This window comes from Aphidius gifuensis, linkage group LG4 (genome assembly GCF_014905175.1).
Source record: "Aphidius gifuensis isolate YNYX2018 linkage group LG4, ASM1490517v1, whole genome shotgun sequence".
Classification (NCBI taxonomy): Eukaryota; Metazoa; Arthropoda; class Insecta; order Hymenoptera; family Braconidae; genus Aphidius; species Aphidius gifuensis.
The window spans coordinates 4,113,731-4,141,338 of NC_057791.1; the positions used below are offsets into that span (position 1 = coordinate 4,113,731).

The following is a 27,608-nucleotide window of genomic DNA, read 5'->3' on the forward strand; positions in this document are numbered from 1 at the left end:
GACCCGGCCGGCTTTTAAACAATACTTTTGTTAAATATGACATCCAGCACAATTTATCTTCAATTAGCCAGCGAGCATTTAAACGATTTATCAAATTAACATTAATTGTTGCAATTTATTGTTGTCAGTAAACTGCGAGAAAGTCTGAGATTTCAGACTGACTACCGCGTACCACACGACCGGAACAAAAATTATTGTTTGTAGGTAATTAGTAATAAATATTTCGGCCGTGTGGTAGCGCGGCAGTCAAATTCTAAAATTCTCATGACTTTCTCATAAAAAAAATATTTTCAGTTGAAAAAAAATAAATATTATGTGTTGACGTGCTCCTGTTTTACAGTAATTTATTTAACAATAAATTGCAACAATTAATTGTTAATTTATGATAAATCAGTTCATTAACTCGCTGGCTACCATTTGAGTGTAAATTTATTGCTGGATGTCACGTATTTAAGCCAAAAATTGATATTGTTTAAAGCCTCCAAAAGCAGCCGGGTCACGAAAGGACGCCATGGAATTTTATAATAACAAAATGGTCGCAGGTAAATATTTTTTATTATTATTAGCTTTGTTTTTGTTTGACAACAAATAATACGTGTAAACAATAGTGAAATTATAAATAATAAATTAGTTATGGTGCAAAAATAAATTTGAGGTTAGGTTTCTTTGTCAATACAAGTCAAGTGATATTTTTTGCAATAAATAATTACAAACAATGCAATATTATGTTATAAAAAAATTGAATACATTTTTTAAAACATTTTTGTCATAAAAAATTACAGATACATCGAGATATGTCAAATATTATCAAGTCTGGATAGATGCCATGACATTACTACAAAAAATGACAACAGGTAAATAAATTTTATTATTATCGGCTTTGTTTTTTCATCATAATACATTATACATATAAACAAAAGTGAAATTATAAATAAATAATATGATATGCTGCAATAATAAATTCGAAGTTAGGTTTTTTTGGTCGTTCTATATACATTTACAAATTTTGCAATAAATATATTTAAAACATTAACTATTGATTATTAAAAATAATAAAATAAATGTTAGCAACAGTAAATGAAATTTTTTATTATTATTTAATGTTACAGATGTGAAAAAAAGGATGACCAGGAATTATTTGTAACAATGATATGACATGGACAAAAGCCTTGGTTTTTTATTGAACAAGTAGAGGTAATAATTACTTCCATTTTTTATCATTAAATTTATTTATTTATTTAACTATTTACTAAAATGTTTTTATCATAAAAATTACAGATATGCCTGGATATTTTAAAGTTTATCAAGTCTGGACAGACACCAGTGCCATTACAATGCAAAATGACAACAGGTAAATAATAATAATTCTATTCAGTTTTTTTTTATCAAACAATTGATACAAAAGCATGAATAATATTAAATTAATATATAACAGGTCGATGCTAGTTTAAAAAAAAACCACTTTAAGATTAGCTTTAGTTGTTATTTTAAATTAATTGACATATTTTTCAACGAATTAATATTAAAGTTAGAGTATTCTATGATCATTTTTATTAGTTTGGTTTGACGTATAATAATTAATGATACTATAATTTATATTTATAGTAATCTAATTTCTTGGTTTATCCAACATTTGACTAAAATATTGTTTGTTTAAAATTACAGAGAGTGCTGAATATTCAAGTCTAACAAAAACTGAATAAAAAGTAATGTTTTGATACATAAAAATGTGCTAGCAACTCATCAAACTGGTACAGTTTAAACTAACAGAGAGTCGTGTTAAAAATCGGTAAATTTTACAGCTTTTAAATATAAATAGAAGTCATAAAATTTTTTTATTAATTTTAATCATTTTGTTTTTATTATTTTGTTACAGAATATTATTGTACTAACTGGAACAACTGCTTTGAGTGGCAGACAGACAGAGATAAAAATGTTGCAACAATAAATTGGCTGATTATAAAAAGAAAACACAAGTAATGAAAATGATGCTGATTGTGATATAAGGTATGTTGGTTTTAGTTTATCTCCGACAAATTCAGCGGATTTAATATGAAATACGTCTAATCAGTAAATAGTTATTGAAATCTGATTGAGTATTTCATATTAAATGCTGGTGCAACTAAACCACAGAAATCAAAGATCACAAACGTTATGTTGCATTGAAAAAAAACAATAATAATAAATACTAAAGAAATAGTTTTAAATTGAAACTTCAGTATCTTGCGTTATTTACTGAAGTCTAAGAGCTCATTATGACAGTGTTGTTACATTAAGTAATTTTCTTAAATGTACGATTAACTTGTCCGAGTTTAAAAAAATGCGTAACGCGATAAATTTATAATTATTTATTATAAATTCGCGAAAGAAAAACCGAACCGATAAAAATGAAAAGAGAAGAACAAAGAGAGAAGAAAGTGTTACTTGAAAAGGAAAATATTCATAGAAGAATGAGAAGATTACTCGAGCCATGATAAGGATGCCAAAAACTGGAGTGTCAAGCCAAGGTGAAGGTGCTGATGCAATGAAAAATTTCTATGTAAACACCAACTACAGAAAAATGGATGCCAATATCAGAGACGAGGAAATATTAGCCAAGAAACATCAACAAGGCAAGACAGTATGCAGGCACTAAGAAACCATCTGCTAGATGTTGATGACATGAGGCATCCTGCTGCTTCAACCCCTCAACCAAATTTATCCCTGGATTTAATGAAGCCCAGCTGAATACATCTATCTACATACTACAATTGAAATAAATAAATAAAATTATTTTTACATACAATTTAAAAATATGATTCCTCGTTTATTGTTATATCAGTTCAAAGATTGTTGCATTTTAATATTTTCAGGTGCTTTGCCTCTAAAATTATTGATTGTTTATTTTTTTTAAAAAATATATATCTTGAAATTTATCATTATTTTTAACATCAAAACAATTCGTGCCATCATATTTTCAATTGTATTGTTTAATGATCTTTCGTTGCTTGAATAATGCTGCATTTAGGATGAAAAAAAACACTTGTCATCATCAGCAAGATATCAAAAGGATCACTTGTATATTCAAGGATATTTCTCCATTCAAGTTCAATTAATGAAAAATTAATTAAATTGTGATAGAGCATTGCTTGTTTTCGATACACTCAGAAACAGTTGCCACTTATACTGGATGACAAGAAAAATATTTTATCTATGGAAGGTGAACTGTTGATCGTGCTATTCAGCAATCGGATAGACAGTGGCCTTTTCAAATGTAATTTAATTCTTGCACCAATTTTATCGTTAATATTATCAATCATAATATATTTAACAAATAAAATATTAATTGAATGATTAAAAACAATAAAAATAAAATTAATTTGAAGCTTAGACTCAATTAATTGAATAAACTAAACTATAATCCATAATGAATTTTTATTAATCAATTTTAAAAAATAATATATGTTTGTCAGTTCAATAATGTTTATAATATATATGTATTTTAATAATTTTTATGATTTTATTTTATAGTGGAGTTTCAATTGTAATCATAAAAGAATAATCATTGATATAGCAAGCGTAGGAGCATACATCTGGATACTGCCTCATGGATCTTCTTAGTAGGCATTGGTGCAATAAAATACTGCCTCTTTGAACTTCTACGTCGGTGATATGATGCATCTGAATCCTTGCTTCTAGAACTTCTGAATAAGGTAAGAGGCCCTTTGGTCACTTTTTTAACCAATCCCTCAGGGTAAAGTGCTTCAACAAGCTTGTAACTTTGAAGAATTTATGATATAATTCTTCAAAGCTACTTGATAATTATTCCCAATATTTGTATTGTATATATATTTTTGTGACTTGTTTTAGCTCACCTTGATCACTTTTTCTTTTTTTTTTTTTTTCTAATTATAAAATTGAATAACCAGGGTAAATGGTGATAGTTGATTGATCAAGGTGTGCACATCAACCTGTCTATCTCAAACAGAGTAGACGGGGGTGAATAGGATGTATTTCAGGTATTTGCAAAAATGGACTTCGTTTATATAGAACATATAGGGTTTATTTTTTCTGGGGAAGATAAGGATGTTTATTTTGTTCATTTTTATGCATATTATATATTTAGATTTAAGTAATTTCTTGTTGAACGCACTTTACCACAATAATTTACAAATTTGTAAATTAATTTTTAAAACTATTTTTTTTAAATTAAATTTGATATGTCTGCAGCTTTGAGCGCAAGTAAAGAATTAATTTTTTTTATTGTTTATCAAGTTTTTAAGCATTTTTTATTTACTCTGTGTATTTTTATCCATGGTTTAAATTTTTTTTCATTTAGTTTTTTTTGAATGTATTTTTTTTTTTATTGATTATAATTTACATCTATCTGCAGCTTTTAGCGCTGGTAATTATAATCAATAATTTTTCATTTCTTTTACTTGTTTATCAAGTATTTAAAAATTTATTATTGTATATTGTTTTTTTTAATATTATGTTTTGAAATTAATTTTGATAACTCAGCGCCTTGCTAACAATGGCTGCTAATAATAAACGTTAATCGTCATTTGAAGATTCAGTGCGTGTACATAAATAATACAGTGATTTATTTTTTTTTTTTTTTGGTAAGTAAAAATTTTATTTTTCTATAAAATTTACATTCCTAAAATTAAATATAAACGTGAAAAAAAAAAAAAAAAAAAACTACCAATTTATCGTATCAAATATTTTAAATTCACATCTGTCTGATTATTAATATCTTGAAAAATAATAATCTCCCCAATAATAATCCAAAAAAATTAATTCACAAAATAAAAATACAAAAAATAATAAATCGAAATATTGATTGACAAATATATATCTACTTATAATATATATTTTCATATCTGGAAAAATATATATTAGGGTGAAAATATACTTGTCATAAATTGAATTGTTACCTCAGAAAAAAAAAGAAAAAAGCTTGACTATATTGGCCAGATTTTTCATAAAGCATTCTATCAAAAGAATAACGCACATCAACATGCATTTTCAACACCCCCCAGTTATCCCACATCAAATGTAGTTTATGGGAGCAATAGGGAGGTACCATCAGAAAGTCCACTTTATTATTATTATTATTTATATTTTATTATAATTATTGTTATAATAAATAAGTGGACTAGGTCCATTCATTGAGATCATCCGGATAATAGACAAGGCATTCATTCAATATATATCCGAAGCTACTTACAAGAAGATTACAAAATGCATACATGTGTAAACTCCATTCATCTTGTATATAATTTTATATAAATTTTTTTCTTTTTTATTTTCCATCCAAAGATTTATAAAAATGAAAAATAACGTTTATAATATATAAGGCAATCATTTTTTAAAATTTATATATTTTTTTTTCTTTTTTTTATTGGCGATAAATTTTTTTTTTTTCTTTATTGTTGTTGGTTTTTTTTTTCTCTTTAGCGTGTGCCAGACTTGAATATAATACGTAATATTCTTAAATAAAAAAAAACATAAATATAAAGAAAACAGAAGAATTGTATGTAAGAGGATAAAAAAAAAAAAATAGAAATTCGTGCTTATCCTTAGGCAGCAGTAGAATTGCACCTTTAATCAAGATTTCTACCAATTTGCAAGCGCCGACGGCTGAAAGACAAAGCCTATTGTTGCTATAACTGGTTCGAATAAGAGTAAAAGAGGTTGAAGGGGTTGTTTCAAGTGTTGGCAAACGCAACGACAACAACTAAAAAAAAAAACACAAAACAAATAAAAAAATAAAGGGAGAGAAACCAAATGCATTTGTTGTATATATACAATTGAAAATGTCTGGTGTCGTCTGATACAAGCAATTGTTTATAAAACAAAAAAAAAAAAAACAAACAAATAAATAAATAAATCTAACTCGATATATAATATTAAAAAAGATTTAATAAAATTTTTTAATGTTAAAAATTAATCAAGAGACTCATGAGTATAGCTTTCTTTTATTTAAAAAAAAAATAAAATAAAAGACCATTTGAAAAAGAAAAAAAAAAAATATGTTCAAATTAAAAAGCTCAGACATTTTTGCGTTTTTTTTTTTTTCATGATTTTATATGAGTGTTGTCTATAGACCAATTCAAAGAAAAATAAAAAAAATATATGTGTGTATGCATAAGTACGACTGGGGACAGATAAAAAGAGATTGCTTTAGTTGTGCACCAAGTGCCCCCCATTTTTTTTTTTTATTCCTTTAACTATATATATAGCAAGTATAAAAAATATGTTTTTTTTTTCTCTTTTTTAAGCCCCTACCAGTTCATTTGCTTCCGGCGAAAAAAATGAACTGCAGCTAAGTAGTATTAGTGAATGTAGCAGTGCAGTCGTACATTTGTTAGATATATGTATATTGAATATAAGTGTACACAGTAGTGAATACTTGAAATACTTATATACACATGAAGTAAAAAGAAAAAAAAAAATCATCAGTATTTTTACAGTAAGCCTGTACTCTACGGGCAGGCAGACGCTCTGAAAGATGAGCGGCTTCTGAGACTACTTGTACTTTTGTTTGTATATTTACTAATTGTGAATTGTCTACTTTTCTTACTTGAAAATTTTATGTTAATACCAAATTTTCAAGTATATTATATATCCCATTTTTTTTGCTTTTATTTTACAAACTAACACATTGTAAATGTACAAACACAACCATAAATTTTAACTTTACTATTCTTCAGTTGATTATATATACATGTAGCTTTGATAAAACATAGATATATCAAATGAAGATTACTGCCCTTTAGCATGACTGTGAAAGCCATATAATCATACAAAAAGATCACTAAAAAATTCCCTGGTATATGTATGCAGACAGAGCAACAATGTTTGGAATGCTCAGACTTTAAAAAAGAGAGTCAAGTCCATGACGACTTGGTGCTCTGTCTTTATATTTATACAAGGTTTAAATTATTATTATTATTTTTAACATATATCCTGCAGTTAAAAAGCTTTCAACACATATGTCTTATATATATGTTTATATGCGAATACATATATATTTAGAGCTTGCGGCAATAGTGACCCTTGAGATTACCCCACTATAGTCATTGCTCACACAAACACCAGCAACCAAGAGACACCCGCGAGCAACTAGGGTACAAATTTATTTTTATTTTTATTTTTTTCTACTAGCTTTTTTGCTTCTTGCTTTTTATAATAAAAGTAAATTACAAAGATTTATTTATTTACATTATTTTTCAAAGAACATTTATACCATTGGCCTTGCATTAAAAAAAAAAATGAAAAAACATTTATCTGTTTTATCTTTTTGTAGATATAAAATTTAGCTGATAATATCGTTCTCATAAAAAAAAATAGTAAAACTTTGTTTTAATTTATTTTATAAATCTTGATTTTAAATGTTTTTTTTTTTATCTTGAGCTTTTGAGCTTTATCAAAACGGTTATATAGTCTTTTTGTTTATTTTTTTTTTTTTTTTGAGTTAAACTTAAAATGAGTTGAGATGTTGGGATGTCTTTGTTTTAATGACATGATAGGATAAATTCAAATGATAAAAGAACGTTGAAAATTGAATTGATGTTTATATATATTTAAAAATAAAAATAAAAAAGGGTATTGTTATATGTATAGGGGTGTCAATTTTAGAGTTTAAACTGATGCCGATGGTTACTTAAGTGTTTGTTCGTCAACACTGTGAATAATGAGAACTGTCTCTTCAGTCTATGTGTCACCCCCGTTTGCCACATGTCGCGATACTTTTGGTCACGTGGCACAAACGCCAAACTTGTCATTTGACAAACAATCAATTCAAATATCAATATAGATTTTTGTAAATTTTATTTAAATATTTTAAAATATAAATGATAAAAAAAAAAAATTAAAAATAATTATTATATTAATAATTTAAATTTATAATTATTAATTTCGTGAAAAATCTTTTGCATTATCTCAGCTATATAATGTCATACAGACTTTTCAGTTTGTTCATTAGATTTAATTTTTTTTTTTTTTTTATTATTATTTTATATATTCTCTTTTACTTTTGACTTTCGTCTTTTCACACTTTGCTGTATATATATACACATATATACAACACTATCTTTGTATAGATAGCATCCAAGGTAACACGAATATATACCCTCTTTTGGTCTCAGTCACATAAAATGATCACCATCAACCCCACTCAAACTAGTCGCCTATTGGCGCGGCAAGAATGAACAAGGGTGAATTATTCTGTATTACCATTGGTTGAATCTAGATCCATACTTAGGGGTACTCATGGTGACGCCTCATTCGTGCAGCTGATTCATCCAAAAAACCACCCCCGCTAAATTTTCAACCGCACTGTATATATGTAACTCACCCTTCATCACCTGATTTTTTTTTTTTTTTCTTTTTATTCTTAACATTTCTAAATTTTGTGTTTGTTTGTATATATGAGTACTATCCATTCTTATAATTTTCATTTTGGGATGCATTTTACTGCTAAATAGGTCATAAAAAAAAGACATCAATTTGCAAGTAATTATTTTAATCGAAAATCCATATTTTGTTTTCGAAATGTAAAGTTTTAAATATATTTGAAAAATAATCAATTTTTTAAATACTCTTGAGGGGGGAGTTAAGGGATGATTAGAACTATTTTTTTTTTTTTTTAATTATCGAGGTAAAGAAAACAATATAATATCTAGGATCAAGTATAGTTGAATTCAAAAGAAAAAATAGAACAATCATACTCGTCAATTTGACGGATTTTACATTACCAGTAAAAGTTGTGCAAGCTCATATATTCCAAGAAATGAAAGATATTTAAGGGCGGGTTCGCCATTGCAATGTTAGCACCGCCCTCTGAATATAATAACTAAGTAGAAGGGATAAAGATTTTAGAGTAGTGGCTCCACCACTATTTTTAACATACTGTCCAGAAACCACCACATATATTCTCCCACTCTTATTTTTCAACATTGGATCCAACATCATCAACCAAACACACGCGTTATTACCGTGACATATACAACGTGAGAGCTACAACACAGTTCACGAGAGTATAATCTTGTATTTTTCAAGATTTTGTTCTTTTTATTTTAAACAAAAAAAAAGACAACAATAAAAGTTATTAAACAACGAAAAAAACAACGTAAAATAATTTAATTTAAATTATCACTGAAACTGCATAAAAATAATTGGAAAAATTAAATAACAACAACGAAAAAAAAAATATGGCATCAATATTGAACATATATTACTGAATAAAAAGTTAATTGTTTTATTTTTTTTTTCGCGATTGTTTGTTATTAATTATTATAATTGAAAAAAAAATATTTCAAAGTTATATTGTGTGGTGATGATGTTGGATGGCCTCGGACGAGGCGTGAAGCTTGATTTTTGTGCGAGAATTTGAAGAGGGTGATAAATTAAATTCCAATAAAATTTTAAAAGGATAATTAATTAGTACAATTTATTGATAGTAATGAAATTGATCAGACTCAATTTTATTTAATTATAACAACTGTGTTTTTGTTTTTTAAAAAGCAATTTATATTAAATATATATCATTGAACTAAAAAATAATAATGGAGTGTCAAGGTTTTGATCATTTACGAGGACAGTGTAAACAGTTACAGGATTTGTAAATACACTTTTTTAGTGTTTAATTTAAAAATCACATCAACAATCTTTAAACAAACGTGAGTAAAGATTTTTTTTTTTTGCTAATTAAATTACACATTTTTTTATATAACTAAACAATATCCACAAACATTTGTACCAATTTTTCATTCCTACCAAAAATCAACCGTCGCATTCTGCGATACAATACATTCCTATTTTAAATAAGTATAAAATTTTCTTATTTAAAATTAACAAACAATGCTATTTATTATTTTTTATATTAGGGCAATTAGTGTAGTATTTAATTTAGTGTTTCATATTTAGTAAACACACACAATATTGAAGGGGTTAAAAAACAAAAAGGGTTAAGAAAATTAATGGCGTGTCGTATTTCTTTGATTTTTCAAGTGATCATTTTTGCAAGTACTGATTTAAATAATACATTCATATTATATATATTTTCAAGATAGAGAACAACGGAGAAATATATAAAAAAAAAAAAGTACGTTTAAAGTTGGTTGATACTTGGGGTTCTGTGTATGTGCCAAACAGAGTGGCCAAGTATTCTCGAAGTTTATTTGTCGGGGGTTTCAAGTACTAACCGAGTACAATAAGAAAGCTTCAAAAATAAAATATAAAAAAATATATATATACTACGTACAAATATACGTACACAGATTATATATATATATTTTTTTTTAAATTTATATAAAAGGGGTCTGTATGTTTCGTTTGCTTGCAATTGAAAGCAAACACTTTTTTAAAACTCACATTCAAATTGATATTGTGCGATATATATAATTCTTTTTTGTTTTTTTTTTTGTTTACACTCCCTTTGTTTTTAATTTTTTATGCACTTATATATATTTTAGATGATGGTAATCATATCAATGAAATATAAAAGGGGATAAGTATATCAATAATGAATTTTAAATCAAAACATTTTAGTTTGTTTATTATTTTATAATTCATTGTATTATTTTATTTTATTTTTTTTGAAATTTATAAAAATTAATTTACAACAACCGACGGTAATGCGTGTATTATTATTATCATTTATATGGATAAATTTTTAGAGCTTTTGTTTATATCAAGAACAGCTCTTTGTACGAAAATATCAATTTATTATTCTTTTTGACGTGAAAATATAAAAATTGAAGGAAAAAAATAATTAATATTTTAATTATAATTATGTGTGTGTGTGTGTGTCTTGAATTTTTTTTAATTTCATTGGTCGAATATATATATTTTTTATTCTATTCTTTTCGTAAACTTGCACAATTTCTATTATGAGTATAACCGTATGATGGGACAAACTTCTTTTTGATCCTTTCGTATTATTACGCTACTTGATTTTACGTTGAGTGTATATAGTCTCTTTCCAGCTGTCTCTCTATCACAATTATTCACCATTGAAATTATTCGTGAGGTATTTTTCACGATTGCTTGAGGACGGATTTATTTATATTTATTTTTCTTTTTTTTTTTCTTTACCCTTGCTAATATTTGAAGAGACATGAAGGAAAAGCCCAATGTCCTTGGCTTGTAAAAAAAAAAAAAAAAATTCTATTGAAACACAGAAGAAAAAAGACAATGCTTATATTCTTTTAAACATTTATTTTTTTGATTAAACTAATTAATTCATTTCATCTTTATCCAAAATATCATAATTTTAATATTTTATAAAATTAAATTCTGCGTGAAAAATAAAACAAACTTTAAAATACATAAAAAAAATAATCGATTTAAATTGTTGAATAAGTAATCTTGAAATGTTGACGAATCCGGAAATGGATGAAGTGTGCCAGGAAGATGGTGATTGCGATATAAATGTTAATATTAAAATATATATATAAAGGGGATTTTATTATTGAGGGCGTTGAAGGTGTACATATATTGTTCAACCAATAAATTAATGATAAACTTATATGACAAACAAATTACTTGGCACGGACTCGCCCCACTGATTACTGTTGTATATCATATATATATCTGTATACAAATTAGTCTACCAAACACCCTCTTACCTTTACCAACAATTTTCATCCGATTGTACTCATAAAATCCATTTGTATATACATATAGATAATATAATATAATATATGTTGTGTGTGTGTGTAGAATTTACAATATGTAGTTTGCATTTTCAGTATGTTAACAAACTAAAAATCAACTTTTCAAGTTATATCATCAAAATTTTAGAGAGTGAGAGAAAGTAAGTGGGTGCGAGTTGAGGGTTGTTTGGTTGGTTGTTTTGTTGGTTGGTTGGTTTGTTAGCTGGTTCGTATATATACATGTATAGTGGAAATGCACATGAGGGTTGCCCTGAAATTAATGTACCACTTCCTCTTAAACCAAACGGTAATTTCAACCTCAAATGTGTTGTTTCAAACACCACTGTTCTGGTCTTTTCAATTAATTTTCATTTGATATATTATTTAAACAATAAAAATATAAAAATCTCAGTTTAATTTTTAATAATATCAATTTGTTTAAAAATTGAAAATTATTATTTTGATTCAACCAACACCTGCACTGAATTATAAATTTCTTTTCATTTTTTTTTTTTTTTTGTTGATTTTCTACTTGTTTACTAAATTATTAATTGAATCAAAAGAATTTTTTTTTTTTTTTCCTTTTATTATACAAATATAATTGAATATATTGTTTGTTACAAATTATATTTGAAGAGATTTGTCCAAACATTGATATCATTATAAACATTCAATCACGAGAGTTGATGCGGTTATGAATCATAAATTCATATATATAATACTGATTAACCAGACAAGAGAAATTATCCCTGATGTTACATATAAAATTTGAGGGGCATTTGTTATGTAACAATAAAACCCATCTAGACATACAAATATCATGTAGATAGATAACTCATTGTTGATACATCACAATGTAGGCTAAAATGATATTATTCCCTTTCAACTTAAAATTATTTCATCATATTAATTTGCCATATAAATTCATTTGTTGATAATAATAATAATTGATAATAATTGAAGTAGTTTTTTTTTTTTAATTTTTTTTTTTTAAATTTCTAATTGTTTTCATTTGAAAATAATCAAATTAAATAATTGTTATTGTTAGTCAAGGAAGTAAAGAAATAAAATAAAAAATTTGTTGAGTTTAAAATAAAAGTGAGATTGAGAATATGTATCCGGCTTGTTTGATTCTCATCGTGATAACAAAATGTTAAGGTGTGTAACATAAAAAAATAATAATAAAAATAGACTATATGTGTACACATGGTTTGTGGATAAATTAAGAAGCTTGAATCCTGCTTTTATAGTGTGTACAAATTATATTTATTTTTTATTTGTATATATATACATAGTTGCAGGTGCGTGGATACAAGTAAACTCGTAAAATATTATCACACACTCGATATCACATACTCTGGTGAATAAATTTAATTTTATCTAATATTATATATGCTATTATTTAATTTAAATATACAAATTGTTTTATTCAAATTTTGTGTATATTTAAATTATTATAAAACAAGTATTATATATATTTATTGATATTTTTAAATTTTAAACAATTTTATTTAGATATAATATTAAATAATTGATTATAAAATGAAATTAATAAATAGAAAATTTTTATATTAAAAAATAAAAAGTATAAATCTTTTTTATTATTAAATAAAAAATTATCATATCATTTTTGATCAATTTGTTTAAAGTCAAGTTAACTGTGCGAATAATGTAATTGAGTGTCAGGGTTACCGGATGTTGATGCTTATTCACTGTCTAAATAAAAAAATTACAAAAGATTGTATATAAAATTAAGGGTATATACATACAAAAATAATATTATTATTATATAGTTATATTAATCAACTTGGATAGAGAAATTAATTGCAATGAGAACTTTAAAATCAACCCTTAAACCGCAAGCTAACAATATCCTGTCATACTATTTTCATATATATTATTTATTTTATCGACTTGACACGTGAATTCTCAGACTTTCCCATAAAAAATAATAAATTATAATATTCGCACGTCAATTATTTACCAATAATATAACAAGTTATTTATATATCCAAAAAACAAAATAATAATTTGAAAAATTTATAAATTGAAAAATCAAAATCGGAAGTATATACTTTTTTAATGTTTGATTCGATGGGGATATAAGATAAAGGTATATTATTTTTGATATTAGTATAATGTACATCCTACGTAGGATAAAAAAAAAAAAAATTATAATAATAAAAAATGATAGTATAATGATAAAAACAAAAAAAAATTTTTTTTTTAAATATGCAGGGGTTGTGCATGAGGTAAACAGCCCGTGAAATTACCTTTTAAATATTAGATTATGATTAAATGTGTACTTAGCCATGGAAGCCCTAAATGTTGTGCCACGATCACTTTTTCCCTTCGTGTATGGACTTGAACGAGCTGGCTCATAAAACACATAGGGTAGCTTGGATGATGTTAAAGATTGTACCATCCTCTATCTCTCTCCTCTTTTTTTTTTTCTTTTTATTTTTTTTTTTTTATCATTTTACCCACCCCTTAGCCCACCTATTCTCAATGTTATCCCGCTGATGTGTCTCACCCTTCTTTTTAAATTTTTTTTTTTTTTGTTCCACTTCATTTTTTATTTCACTGTCTTTCTTCGTGATATCAATCGACACTCGACATCAGATAAGATTGGATAAACTTTTGCAAAAAAATAACAAAGATGGGTAGTTTTTTTTTTTTTTTTTTGGGTTAAAAAAAATGATATCTATCTCAGACTTGTTCAAAAAAAAATAAAAAAATGTCTATTGAAAAAATATAAAATATTTAGAAATTAAAATAATGATAGAAATTTTAAATATATTTTTTTTTTTTTGTTTTTTTTATTTTAATAATTTAGAATTTTCATTTGTTTTTTTTTTTTTTTTTTATTATTTATATATTTTGACTTTTGAATTTTTGTATATTAAAAAAAGAGTGATATATAGCAGGTGCCGTTAAAACCGGTGGTTGCTCGAGGTGTCCACCAGCAGGTTTGCCATAAATATTTATGAAAGCAAACGATGCCCACTAGCTATTGTCCACCCTCACTTTTTTATTCTTATCTTTTTTTTTTTTTCTACCTCAACGCATGTAATTTCTTTTATTCTTGAGAATATGTATGTTTTTTTCTTTTTTTTTTTAATTTAAAATTTCTTTTTTTTTCTTCTGACATCGATACTTGACCTGGTGATGTTTTTACACTAATTGACAGTACCTTGGCTTAACAAAGAGTACCATGTTATTTTTTATTTTTACATCATAACTGTAATTTTATTATTCTTTTTTTTTTTCATAGTAAATTATTAGCTATTTAATTAAAAATAGATTATTTTTTTTATATATAGTTAAATTAAAATAAATAGAATAGTTATTAAATAATTTAAAAAAAAAAAAAAAAGTATATGCGAATTAAAAATAAATAAAAATGAAATACTATCAAAAGTAATCAAAATTTTTCAAGTACCATATATACAATACAACGTATATATGCGCTCCCCCTGTTTAGCTCTAAATGTAATCTCCATTTACCAAGACGAGGAAAGAGGATAAAGGGGGTTGGAAAAAAAAAAAGAAATCGTACCACACTCTCCCATTACTCCACATCTAACTTTATTTATTTTATTTATTTTTTCTTGTGGCTTTCAGGAATTTCCCTTGTGCTTTAATCGACGATAGACTTCAATGATTTCGTCTTAAATAAACTTGTCACCTACCACTCGAGCACTGGATTACCACCAGTCCCTTATTCTTTGCTTTATTCAATTCGTACATTTTCACTTTCCCCTTAGCTATATACATCTGACATTTACTATTTTTTATTTTATTTTTTTTTTTTCTATCAGACTTTATATGTATGCTAGAGCTACCCTTGTAACTCGGAACTGATCATCACCTCGAGTGGTCACTTTTGATCGAATTTAACCGCACGCATTTTAACACAATTCAATTTACAAGTAAAGCCAAAATCACACATATTATATATACTATTTTAATTTAATTTGAAATTTTTTTTTTTTTATATAAACATAGCTATTTGTATGATAGGAAATATATGCAGACTTTATTTCTTCGTCTTTGAATTTCTTTTTTTTTTTTTTTTTTGATATTTGAACTTCCTGTCTCTCGAGGGGTATTATTTAAATGTAATTGGCAAACGCAGCTGCAATATTCTTATTTAAAACCACCCAAATCAAATAAATAAAATTATATATAAATATAAATTTGTATTTTGTTTATTGTATATTGATTTAAATTTATTTTATTTAATTTTTTTGTTGGATTAAATGTTGAAATTTCTACTTGTTATAATATTGCATAATAATGTTTAAAAAAAATATATAAAAACATATAATAAGAATAGAAACTATAGCAAAATTTTTGACATTAAATGCCAAGCAATTCAATTTAATATCCGGCTTGAAAGAAATTGCCGGCAACTGACGGCCAACAAAATATATACAGTAGAATAAAGATGCATCATGGGGGGTGTTTCTCGAAATATACTAAATGAGATTGAGCATTGAGACGTCCATGCCATTCGCCTTATTCACCCCTTCTTTAATTTTCTTCATTCACTTGATCTCAAAGTGTTCAACTTAGAACCTTTAGTATATACAAGTTTAGTTTACAAAACAGCATTAATTTATAGTTAACTAAAAATATAGAATATTCTTTTTTTGTTTTTTTAATAAACCCTTTAATTAAATTAATAAAACAAATCATTTTTGGAAATTTCAATTAAAAAATAGTAAACATACTGTATTTAAATAATTTTATATTTTATAAAGAAAATTTTTTTTTTATATACACCCTATAGTGCTTTTTTTATTTTTCCCTTAAATTTGATGTTGAAATATACTATTTTCATTTTTATTTTTGTGCATGTGGGTGGCATGGTTTGACGTGCTTATCAATTGATCAAGTGACCCACGTGGAAAAGTATAATATAAATTATATATAAAATTTACATAGATTATGTATAAGTTTTACATAGATAATACATAGTTTTGGGCCTATTTAGTATGTATAATCTATATATAATCTATACACAATCTATATGAAATATACAGAAAAATTTTAGAAAGTAATAAGGGTATATATAAGGGCATAAATGTATTAGTATAGTTTATATACAAGAAGAAAATTTAAATATATTAATTTATATTATTATTTATATATAATATTTTCAATATACTATTAGTATATATAATAATTAAAATTACCCTTGAAATTTAATGACAAATTAAACATACATATATGTTTTTGATTAATTTTATATTGTTATATGGAAATTGAAAAAATTAAAAAAACAATCAAGAAGTCCATAGTCTGTATACAGTCTGTATATAAAAATTTTATAGTGAAAATATGAATATGAATAAGAATTAATTGATAAAATTATATACAGATTATACATTGAATATATTTTGTATATAGCGAATACATATGTATTTTTTATGTCATTTTACTATTTTTAATTTTTTTTGGCTATATTTCATAGAGATTATGTATAAATTATATATAGATTATGTATAAATTATATATAGATTATACATACTAAATAGGCCCAAAACTATGTATTATCTATGTAAAACTTATACATAATCTATGTAAATTTTATATATAATTTATATTATACTTTTCCACGTGGGGAGGTAATATAGACATCATCGATGCCTGTCCAATTGAGCGGATATAACACGTATCAAAATACGATAAGAAATTTTTTTTTTACATATAGATTTTTATCTCAATCATATATATAAAATCTATAAAGTACATGGTTTTTTAAATATTAAAAACTGTAAAGGTTCCCAAGTGGAAAAAATATGTATAAAATATATATGGAATATATATAGAATATGTATGGATTTGGACGTAGATTTTCCATATATATTCCATATATATTTTATATATATTTGACACTTTAAGTATTTCATTTGTTTATAATGGATAGAAAGTGACCGTTGCTAGGGCTCCAAATAAACAAACTTTTTTAATTATTCATTTTACTACGTTAATCTTTTTTTTCCCCCGTTTTTTCACTTGTTCTTTATTTATAAAAATTAATTCATTAGTATATGTTTTTTTTTTCTTACTTTTTTTTTCACTTGTTTTTTATTTATAAAATCAAAAATTAAGTTAAAAAAAAAAATTTATAAGTTTAAATGTATACATAAAAATTATATCAAAAATATACAAAATATATAAATATATAAAATATATATAAAAAATATATAAAAAATATATAAATGTAAAATATATATAGAATATATATGAAATATATATGGAATATATATAAAATATATATAAAATATATGTATGGAAAATCTACGTCCAAATCCATACATATTTTATATATATTCCATATATATTTTATACAAATTTTTTCCACTTGGGTTAATTTTTTTCTTTTTTTTATACACTTGTTTAATTTTTTTTTAATATATAAATAAAATACATAAATGTTCACGATGTCTTAAAGATCTATAGAACCGAAAATCTCTTGTTAAAAAAATGATAAAGAAAAAAATAAAAAGACACTGGGGCACGCGTCTGCACTCAATTTCGTATATATAATAATACACACCCCCATTTTTCTTTTTTTTAATTCTTCATCTAGTTTAAAATATCATCATCATTATTATCATAATTATAATACTCCCCTAATATTTACCGGATGATTCTTGGTTGCTTAAGAAAAGGCTCTTGCTTCCCTCATGGTACATATGATACGATGCAAATGGCACGCGAGACTTCCGGTATCGAGTTCTTGGCTCCTATTTTGCAATTGAAAAATAGCCTGGTGTGGTTTAAGAGTAGCTGAAGGGGGTCCTATATGAATACCAACAGGAAACGCGATTTTTTGAGTTGTGATTGTTACCTAGCATGCTGCTCATACTCATGCTCCTTCACTTACCGCCTCAAAAAATATTTTAAAAAACTCTTCATCTCGTCGCCCCCTTTTGATATTCATCTCAAGTTTTTTTTCTTAAATAACAGCTTTCTTTCATATATTTATATAATATACACAGGCGTGGTTTGATTTTTTTTTTATTAAAGAAAATTTAAAAAAATACAATAAAATTTTTTATTTTTTTTTTTAAATAAAACAAATAAATTTATTATTATAATAATGAAAAAGATCAGATGATTTTTGATGGGTTTACATATAAAGTGTGCGCATGCAAAAACATCTGCTCGCTACGGGCGATCTTAAGAAGTAAATTTATATATATACAAAACGTTCATTAACACATCTGCCAAAAAAAAAAATTATATTCATATGTATATCTAACCATTTATTGTTTTTTATTTTCATTTTTAAAATTTTGTTTATCGTATTGATTAATTAATATATATACTAAAAGGTTGTCGTTTCTATTGTTTTTGATTTATTTTATTTAAACATTTTTTTTTTACTCCATTTATATATATACTCCGGATGTTGCCTGTGGACTGGTACAATATGCGTTTGATTGTTGGTTTATTTTTGTATTATAATAATTATTTTATTTTTTTCTTTCTTTTTTTTTCGGTGACTTTTTATATTTCCCCTTGATTTGAATCATTATTGTTAATGTCATCGTTATTTCGACTTGCTTATATATAGTGAGAAGTCTATATAGACATCTCGGGTTACTGATCCTTTGTGTACTATTTTATATTGTCGGTGAGGCAACCGTATGTATATATATTTTTTTTTTTGTTGTGTTTTTGCTTAAATGTTGAGACATGTATGTACTACCACGCGACTGACATATGTAGGCGTGTGCTCTAGTGCTAAATACTTCCTTCAACATTTTTCCCCAATTTTTTTTTGATTCATCTAGTTTTAGTATACTAGTATAGGGTATTGTATGTCTATACAGAATCACAATTAAATATATATCTAGAAAATAAAATATAAAACTCTGAAAAATTAATATAATTTAGAATAAAGTTTTGTAGTATTTTAAATTATTTAAAAGTTCAAAGTTTTGGTAGAAATTATAATAATATAAAATGAAAAAATTAAGATAATAAAAAATAATAAATGAAGATAAAAAAAAAACGTAGAGTCGGACCTAAGGTCAGAGTCAGAGTCGTAGTCGGACTTAAGGTCAGAGTTAGAGCTGGTGCAAGTAGATATTGTTGAATTTCAAAATTTGAGTGTTTACTTAATTAATTGTGTTATTAGTGAATTAAAAGAATTTATTCACACATATTTAGGTTAATCTTAGAATCCATATGCCAAAAAAAACGTAGAGTCGGATTTAAGGTAGAAGTCGGAGTCGAAGTCGGACTTAACTCTTAAGGTCGGATTTATAGAACTGGTGCAAGTAGATACTGTTGAATTTTAAAATTTATGTATTTATCTATTTGATTGTGTTATTATTAAATTAAAAAAATTTATTTACACATATTTAGGTTAATCTCAGAATTCTTTTTTTAAAAAAAACGTAGAGTCGGATTTAAGGTCGGAGTCGGACTTAAGGTCAGAGTTAGAGCATTACGTTGTAATGATAATAAATTTAATAATGCTTGATGAATTAGAAAATAAAATAACTATTGAGATGTATGAATATAATCCCCAATTTAAAAAAATTTTAAACAAATACAAGATAATTAGCTGATCAGTTTTATAATGTGCACATCTCATGAGAATTTGCATGAATGAATGATCAACAATCGATATACGCATATATTCATTTATAAAATACTGAAGAAAAAGGCAGAGCATTGAGTTTAGTGGTGAGAAGTCGGAAAGCCGCGATATAACCCGTTGTGAATATCACAGTAAGGGGTATTGAAACACAACAGGGAGGTCGACAAATGAAGAAAAAAATCAGTGATAACGAGAAGTCCTGGTGAATGACCCACATGGGGGGGTTAGATGTGAACGTGTGTCTGAGCAGCTGTGCGAAAAAAAAACCCCTGTGATTTTTTACCATTTGATCTATAAAGAGTCTATCATCAAAAAAATCTCACACATATATTTATAATACTTGAAAATTATTTTTAATTATTTGAAAATTTAAAACTTTAGATGTATAAAATAATTTAGGTCACATGAAAAATATATACGAGTCGTTTTATATTTAAAGTTCACATATAATTTGCATTATTGGTATATTTATAAACAAAAAAAAAATATAAACTTAAATGCAGTATGTATTTTATATATTTAAATACTGTTTTATATATATGGTTTAATGACAAAGGGTTTGAACTAACTGTTGTTGCACTTGGAATCGGCTTACTGTCGTACAATTCGGACAGGATCCCTTTAGTATATGTATGTATATAAATACATTGAAAGAGGGGTTGAATCAAGAGCAACCAAGAGCTAAGGAGGGTAGCTTGAGCGAGTATTGTGTCTGCTGTCATCCTCAGCCAGAAATTTACTTCTATAATACCAAAATGCTAATTATACATCAGTATGATTTTCTTTCACACCAATTGAAAATTTTGAAAAGCTTTTCAAGTGTCAAAAACTAAAACAATATATACATATAGAAATATACATTATAAACAATAAAATATATATATTATTTTGATATTTTTTTAAATTACTTTTAAATTATAAATTTCGTAAGATTATATAATTTTATTAATTAAATAATAATTAAATGAAATTATTTTGTATATTAAATCATTAAAAATAATTTTATTTTTATTTTTGGAAATTATATCAATCATGTGGCAAAGTCTTTTGTTGTTGTGTTAAAATGAATCAGTAAAATAATTATAAAGCTCTTCTTTAATTATTTCATATATAATAATGATTAATTTGAAAACATCAAAAAAAAAAAAAAATTAATTAATGTATATATTATATTGAGATAATTCTTTGAGAAATCTTTTGCGATTGACTGAAATATCACCACTTGAAATCGGTACTCCAGGTCTCATTGGGTGAAGTGAAGTTAACTGAGGGGTTGGTGTGATTGATGGTGAGTCTGCACGCGATTTGCATGCATCTTGATGTTGTTTTATATAATATGAATATATATACATATTTACAATCAGGTAAATAAAATATATATATTATTATTATAATAAACAAAATAGTTATTTAAAAAAACAATCAGTATATCTAAAATAAAGTCATAAAAAAATAAATAAAATATATATAAAATTGATTTTTATATATTGAAAATAACAAAGTTTTTTTTTAAATTAATATATATTTATTTTTATTTTTTTTATCAAATAGTTGATCACAAAGTTATATGGCAATATGGCGTGTATAAAATTGCATTTCTTAAGTATTTTATTTTACTTTATATATATATTTTTTTTCTTATTAATTTGGTGAACTGATTGGATCGACAAACAACAAAAGTATAAAAAAAAAAAAAATATATATTGGTGAATGAAAATAAGACTATCGAAGAGGGTAGTGTTTTTTTTTTTTATTTAAAAAAATAAAATAAAGTAGTTAAATTTAAGTTTGGTATAGATTTGTTTGAGAAAAAAAGAATGTAAAAAAAAAATCTTAGACTAATAGAAGATTGTGAAGATAATGTCCCTCGAAAGTTAGTTAGTTCAATAAAGTTGAACTGAAAATTCAAGTGACTCAACGGGTAATTAATGACTTTAACGTAAAAAAAAAAAAAAATAACAAACGAGCCATGCAAATTTGCAAAGCCATTTCAAGTTGTTCGTATAGTGGCTTATCTGGTTTATTCTTTTCTCTGTCTATCTTGTTCTTGAACTTTCGTATATATACATTTCTTTGACTTTAATTTTCTTGCATATATATATATAAAATCAAATTGTAAAAAATTCGTTGAATGTTTTTACATTAAATAGTTTACTTAATGATGAAAATTAATGAAAATTAAATATATAATTGAAGAAAGGCTTGTTGAAAAAGTGGTGATTGGATTCGTTGGACTATTCAAAAATCTATTTGTAAACTTTGTACATTTAACGCCTAACGCCTTTGCGTTTTTGACTTTGTTAGTTTTACAATTTCGTTTAAACTTTTTCAATTATATCTATTACAATAATAACATCTTTATTTGCACTTTCTTAATGATATCCAACACGAATATACTATATTTGATTTTATCTAATGAAATCTTTGAGAATTAAGTTTGTCTTAATGACTTAAAAACTTTATTTCAATTGATAAAAAAATATAATGTCTGACGAAAACTATGTTTTTCTACTTGAAAAATTTTTTTTTTACTTGATAAAATTTTAGTTTTATATTTATTTCATATATTTTAGTTTTTCAAAATCAATAAAAAGAGGATTTAATTTGTCTGACTAAAACAAGTTTTTTCTACTTGAAAATATTGAAATTCAAAAAAAATAATGTTATTTCTTGTCTAATATTCAAACTAGTTTTAGCTATACTAAATTTTTTTAATAATAAAACAAAATTAATTATATATTGTTTAAACAAATCCATAGTTTTATTAAACAAAATATTATATAATTTAAAAAATGATGTTACACACGCTCTTAATTTAAACGGATTCATACAAAATGGTCCCTCATGTTTTGCGCGGCCATGTTCTGCTTGGAAATTGAAACAAATTGGTTAAAATTGATACAAGAAAAAAAAAAAATAAATAATAAAAAATAAGGGGGAACGAATTGAATATATACGCAATTGCCTAGTTCGCGTGTTACCCATATTATTAGAGTCATTTATTGTCACCAACACATACAAATTCATACAATAAACGAACATGCAAACGTTCAGCACATTGACACTTTTTTTTACGAGCAATAAGCAACATATATACATGTATGTACGAAGACTCAATTACGGCCAATGGTCTTTTACACACGACAATTTTATAGCCTTACTGCCGCTCACAGTAATTTTTTTTTTTTTTTTTGTTCATTTTTATTTTACTGCTGTTGCTGCTGCTGCTGCTTTTTTTTTGTTAACATCGAGCCTTTTTTAGTTTTTGCTGTGGTGTAGGACCCCTATTTGAATCATTTAAAAATGAGGATAGAGAGAGGCTGTAAGAGAAATAAAAAGAGAAACAAAAAAAGTGGGCATTGTTGGGTGGCATTTAAACGACAGTTGCTGCTCCGCCATGGTGTATATTATTCTATGGAGCCACAGGGGCGTTTCACTATGTACCCAAGTCGTTTCCGTGGCTTGTTTCACCACGGGGAATCGTCCGTTGCGCAGTTCCCCTCTTGAAAAAGAAAGAAAAATATAAAAAAAAAAAATAAAAGATTGTATCAGAAGCCCTGAATATACACACTCATGAACAATCGAAAGTTACTGTGTAAATGGGCGGAGCTATGAAAATCCTAAGCATCAGTTTTTATTACTGTAACATGTATATAAACTTTATATATATAAAAGCTGCACAATTTTATTTATATATTATTATTATTATATACGTATACATTTACAAAAGTGTATGGACTTTTTGTTTATTATATACATAAAATACAAAAGCATTTTTCCATTTTGCAAATAATAATTATTTATTTATTTATTATTATAATAAAAAATTAAAAAGTATAATTTATTTATGTGATTTTTTTACTTTTTTTTTTACTGTAAAAATTTTGATTTGATGATAAAAATATTTTACCAAAAGGTTAAGGGCAAATAACGAAAAAAAAATATTACTCTTTTCATTTATAAACTTGAAAAAAAAAAAATCTTTTTTCTTTATGATTTTTTTATTTCTACTTTTGTCTGTACTGAAAATGTCTGAGTCTAAGTATATATGTACTTATCAACTGTGCTGCTGAGTAAAGTGAAACTATGTGAATCCCTCAACTGCCATTCAATTTCACAACCGTCATTCCAAGTCCAAACACAGAAGCTTCGTTTTGCAGAAGCAAACATTCTCGACTTTTCAATGTATATATGTATATATAAATCTTACATAGACAACCAATCAGTGCTATCTCAACATGAAAATTTGCAATCTGCTGATCATTTTGCATCTTATTCACATAAATTCAAATGCTATCTTTTTTTTTTTTTTTTCATCCTTCACATATATATACATGAAATTTTCTTTTCTATTCAAATTTTTGAGCTTTCATATATATATGTCCAACTTATTTATGAGATGTAGTTTATATAGATATATATCTAAAGGTCTATTGATAATTAAGTGTCGTTCAAATGAACAAAAAAGAAACCCATTAAAACAAAGAGACAAATTTAATCAATGTGGTGGCTGAAGAAGACAAGTGTTGAGACAAAAAAAAATAAAAAAGACAAATGAAACAATCAACTAGTTATATATATAATTAAGGTGTGTATTTATTGAAGAATGAAGTAGTATAGACAATTTGAAAACCAAGCCAATTTAGTATTAATTGTTGATCGTTAAAAGAGTGATGGTGATGCAATGTTTAAGTATTCGATTGTAGGGATGATGATAGAATTTTAAATTGGGTATATATGTATAGTTTTAGGGCAAAGCTTTTGGGATATGTAAATATATATAACGATGGTTTGTGTTGAGCCAAAACCAATAGTGGGCGGTAGCGCGCACATTTGAGGGAGGGTCATACTTTCGAGTCAGCCCACAGGATCCTCCTCTTTCTCCTCTTTTACATTCTCCTCAATTACTATTATTTCCTACACTTTAAAAAATAAAAAAATAACTATATATACTTATTTTAAATTTATCATTATTTTCATTATTATTAATAAATTTATTATATTGCAGATTTAACATTGAAACAAAAAAGAAGAAGAAGAAGGATAATTTTATATATTTAATATAAACAAAAGGAAAATAAAAAAAAAATAATCATGCAGCCTCTGGAACGTTCAAGTATTAGAACAATGTCGAATGACATAGCAACATCAAATTTATCATCATCAATAAATGAAAATTCAAGAAATTCAAGGAATCCATCAACGACATGTAAAAATTTATCAACACTTACATTTTCAATTGCTAAAATAATGGAACCAGATAAACGTTTAAATTCTGAATTATCAACAACAGCAACAACAACAACAACGACAATATTACGACAACCACCAACATCAAATATACCATCATTAGCATATTCAGCACATCTTGAATCAGCATTTAAAAAATATGTACCAACATTAAGACATCAAAATTTATTACAACATTATCCATTATTATATTATCATCCAAATCAATTATTACGTACATTTCCAACAAATGGAACAATAACAAATTGTAATACAGCATCAATTATAAATCATTCATCATCATCATCATCACCAACATCACCATTATCATCATCACATATTATTAATCGTCATGATACATTACAAAATGAAAATAAAAAATCACCAGTGCAATTATCATCGTCATCATCTTCATCATCTTCCTCTTCATCATCATCATCATCTTTATCATCATTATCACATGTTAATAATAATAATAATGATAATATTAGTAATAATAATAGTAGTAATAATAATAATATTAATAGTCGTAATAATAATCATTCACCAGTATCATCAAATCAATCATTATCACCTCAAATAATTGATCAACAATTAACAACAACAAATCGTGATTCAAATACAAATATAAATAATAATAATAATAGTAATAAACAAAAAACATTTTCATGTTCTGAATGTGGTAAAGTATTTAATGCACATTATAATTTAACACGTCATATGCCAGTACATACTGGTGCACGTCCATTTGTATGTAAAATATGTGGTAAAGGTTTTCGTCAAGCAAGTACATTATGTCGTCATAAAATAATTCATACTGCTGAAAAACCACATAAATGTCAAACATGTGGTAAAGCATTTAATCGTAGTTCAACATTAAATACACATACACGTATACATGCAAATTATAAACCATTTGTTTGTGAATTTTGTGGTAAAGGTTTTCATCAAAAAGGTAATTATAAAAATCATAAATTAACACATAGTGGTGAAAAAGCATATAAATGTAGTATATGTAATAAAGCATTTCATCAAATATATAATTTAACATTTCATATGCATACACATAATGATAAAAAACCATTTTCATGTAAAATATGTGGTAAAGGATTTTGTCGTAATTTTGATTTAAAAAAACATATGAGAAAATTACATGATAATAATACATCATTAATAAATACAAATATTGTTGTTAATAATTTACATTTACATAATGAACAAAATAATTATACATCAATACATCATCATCATCATCATAATAATAATACAACAAATAATCATTCATTTGTTAGTCCATTTTTATTACCACCAACAAATTCACATCAAAATAATTATTTAACTAAAATGTTGTGACAAAATAATCATAACAATAATAATAATTTACAACAATATGTTAATCGTAAAAATCAATATCCATTATTTATTGGTACAATGGATTATAGTAATGATCATGCTGGACACTTGGCACAAGTACTCAAGTAAATTATAAAAAAATATCAAATAATATTAGTTAATAATAATCATAGTAATTATTTATAAGAGTAATAATAATATTAATAATAATAGTAATGATAATAGATGAAAAAAAAAAATTTTATGCCAGCCGGGGTTCATCAAAGCAAATATTCTCTCAATCGGTCTCTCTATTCAAAATGTGATGCTTGGAAGAGGCCAAGCGAAAAGTACTAAACCCCTGGATTTGTGGCGATCCCTGTGCTACCGGGACTTATGTATATATATATATTAACATCATCGAAAATAATAATAATACTAATAATAATAGTTATAAAAAAATAAATAATAAAATTTATTTCCAACGTCGACATATACGTGAAATGCTCAAGTGCACAATTCCGGTGTATATGGGAAAAGAACACCTGTGGTGCGATATACATATAAATTCATTCATGTCAATCTATGAATTATTTATTCATTTATTTTTATTTTTTTAAAATTATTTTGATATGTATATTGCAACATGAGACTTCATATAACGCATTTTGTTAAATTTAGAAAAGAAAAAATATGGAAAACAATTATTGACAAAGGTGCAATCATGACTGATTATTAATTTTTCATTTGTAAATAATATATAAATTAATTAATTGTAT

At 25.3% G+C, this 27,608-nt stretch overlaps 1 protein-coding gene and 1 long non-coding RNA gene across 2 annotated transcripts; both read left to right on the plus strand.

Annotated features, from left to right (window-relative positions):
* The first annotated feature begins 1,105 nt into the window (after window positions 1–1,105).
* LOC122854630 lies at window positions 1,106–2,775 on the plus strand. The gene is made up of 4 exons (XR_006373985.1): window positions 1,106–1,194; window positions 1,279–1,351; window positions 1,666–1,789; window positions 1,877–2,775. It is a non-coding gene; the product is annotated as an uncharacterized LOC122854630 (long non-coding RNA).
* Window positions 2,776–8,949: 6,174 nt separating this feature from the next.
* Window positions 8,950–27,552, plus strand: LOC122854631 (fez family zinc finger protein 2-like). Its single transcript, XM_044155460.1, has 2 exons — window positions 8,950–9,665; window positions 25,277–27,552. Exon 2 carries the CDS (start codon window positions 25,363–25,365, stop codon window positions 26,848–26,850), a length of 1,488 nt encoding a protein of 495 aa, XP_044011395.1. The 5' UTR covers window positions 8,950–9,665; window positions 25,277–25,362; the 3' UTR covers window positions 26,851–27,552.
* The last annotated feature ends 56 nt before the right edge of the window (window positions 27,553–27,608 follow it).

Coding starts and splice junctions, on each gene's coding strand:
- LOC122854631 (XM_044155460.1), top strand. CDS start 25,363: ATGCAGCCTCTGGAACGTTCAAGTATTAGAACAATGTCGAATGACATA.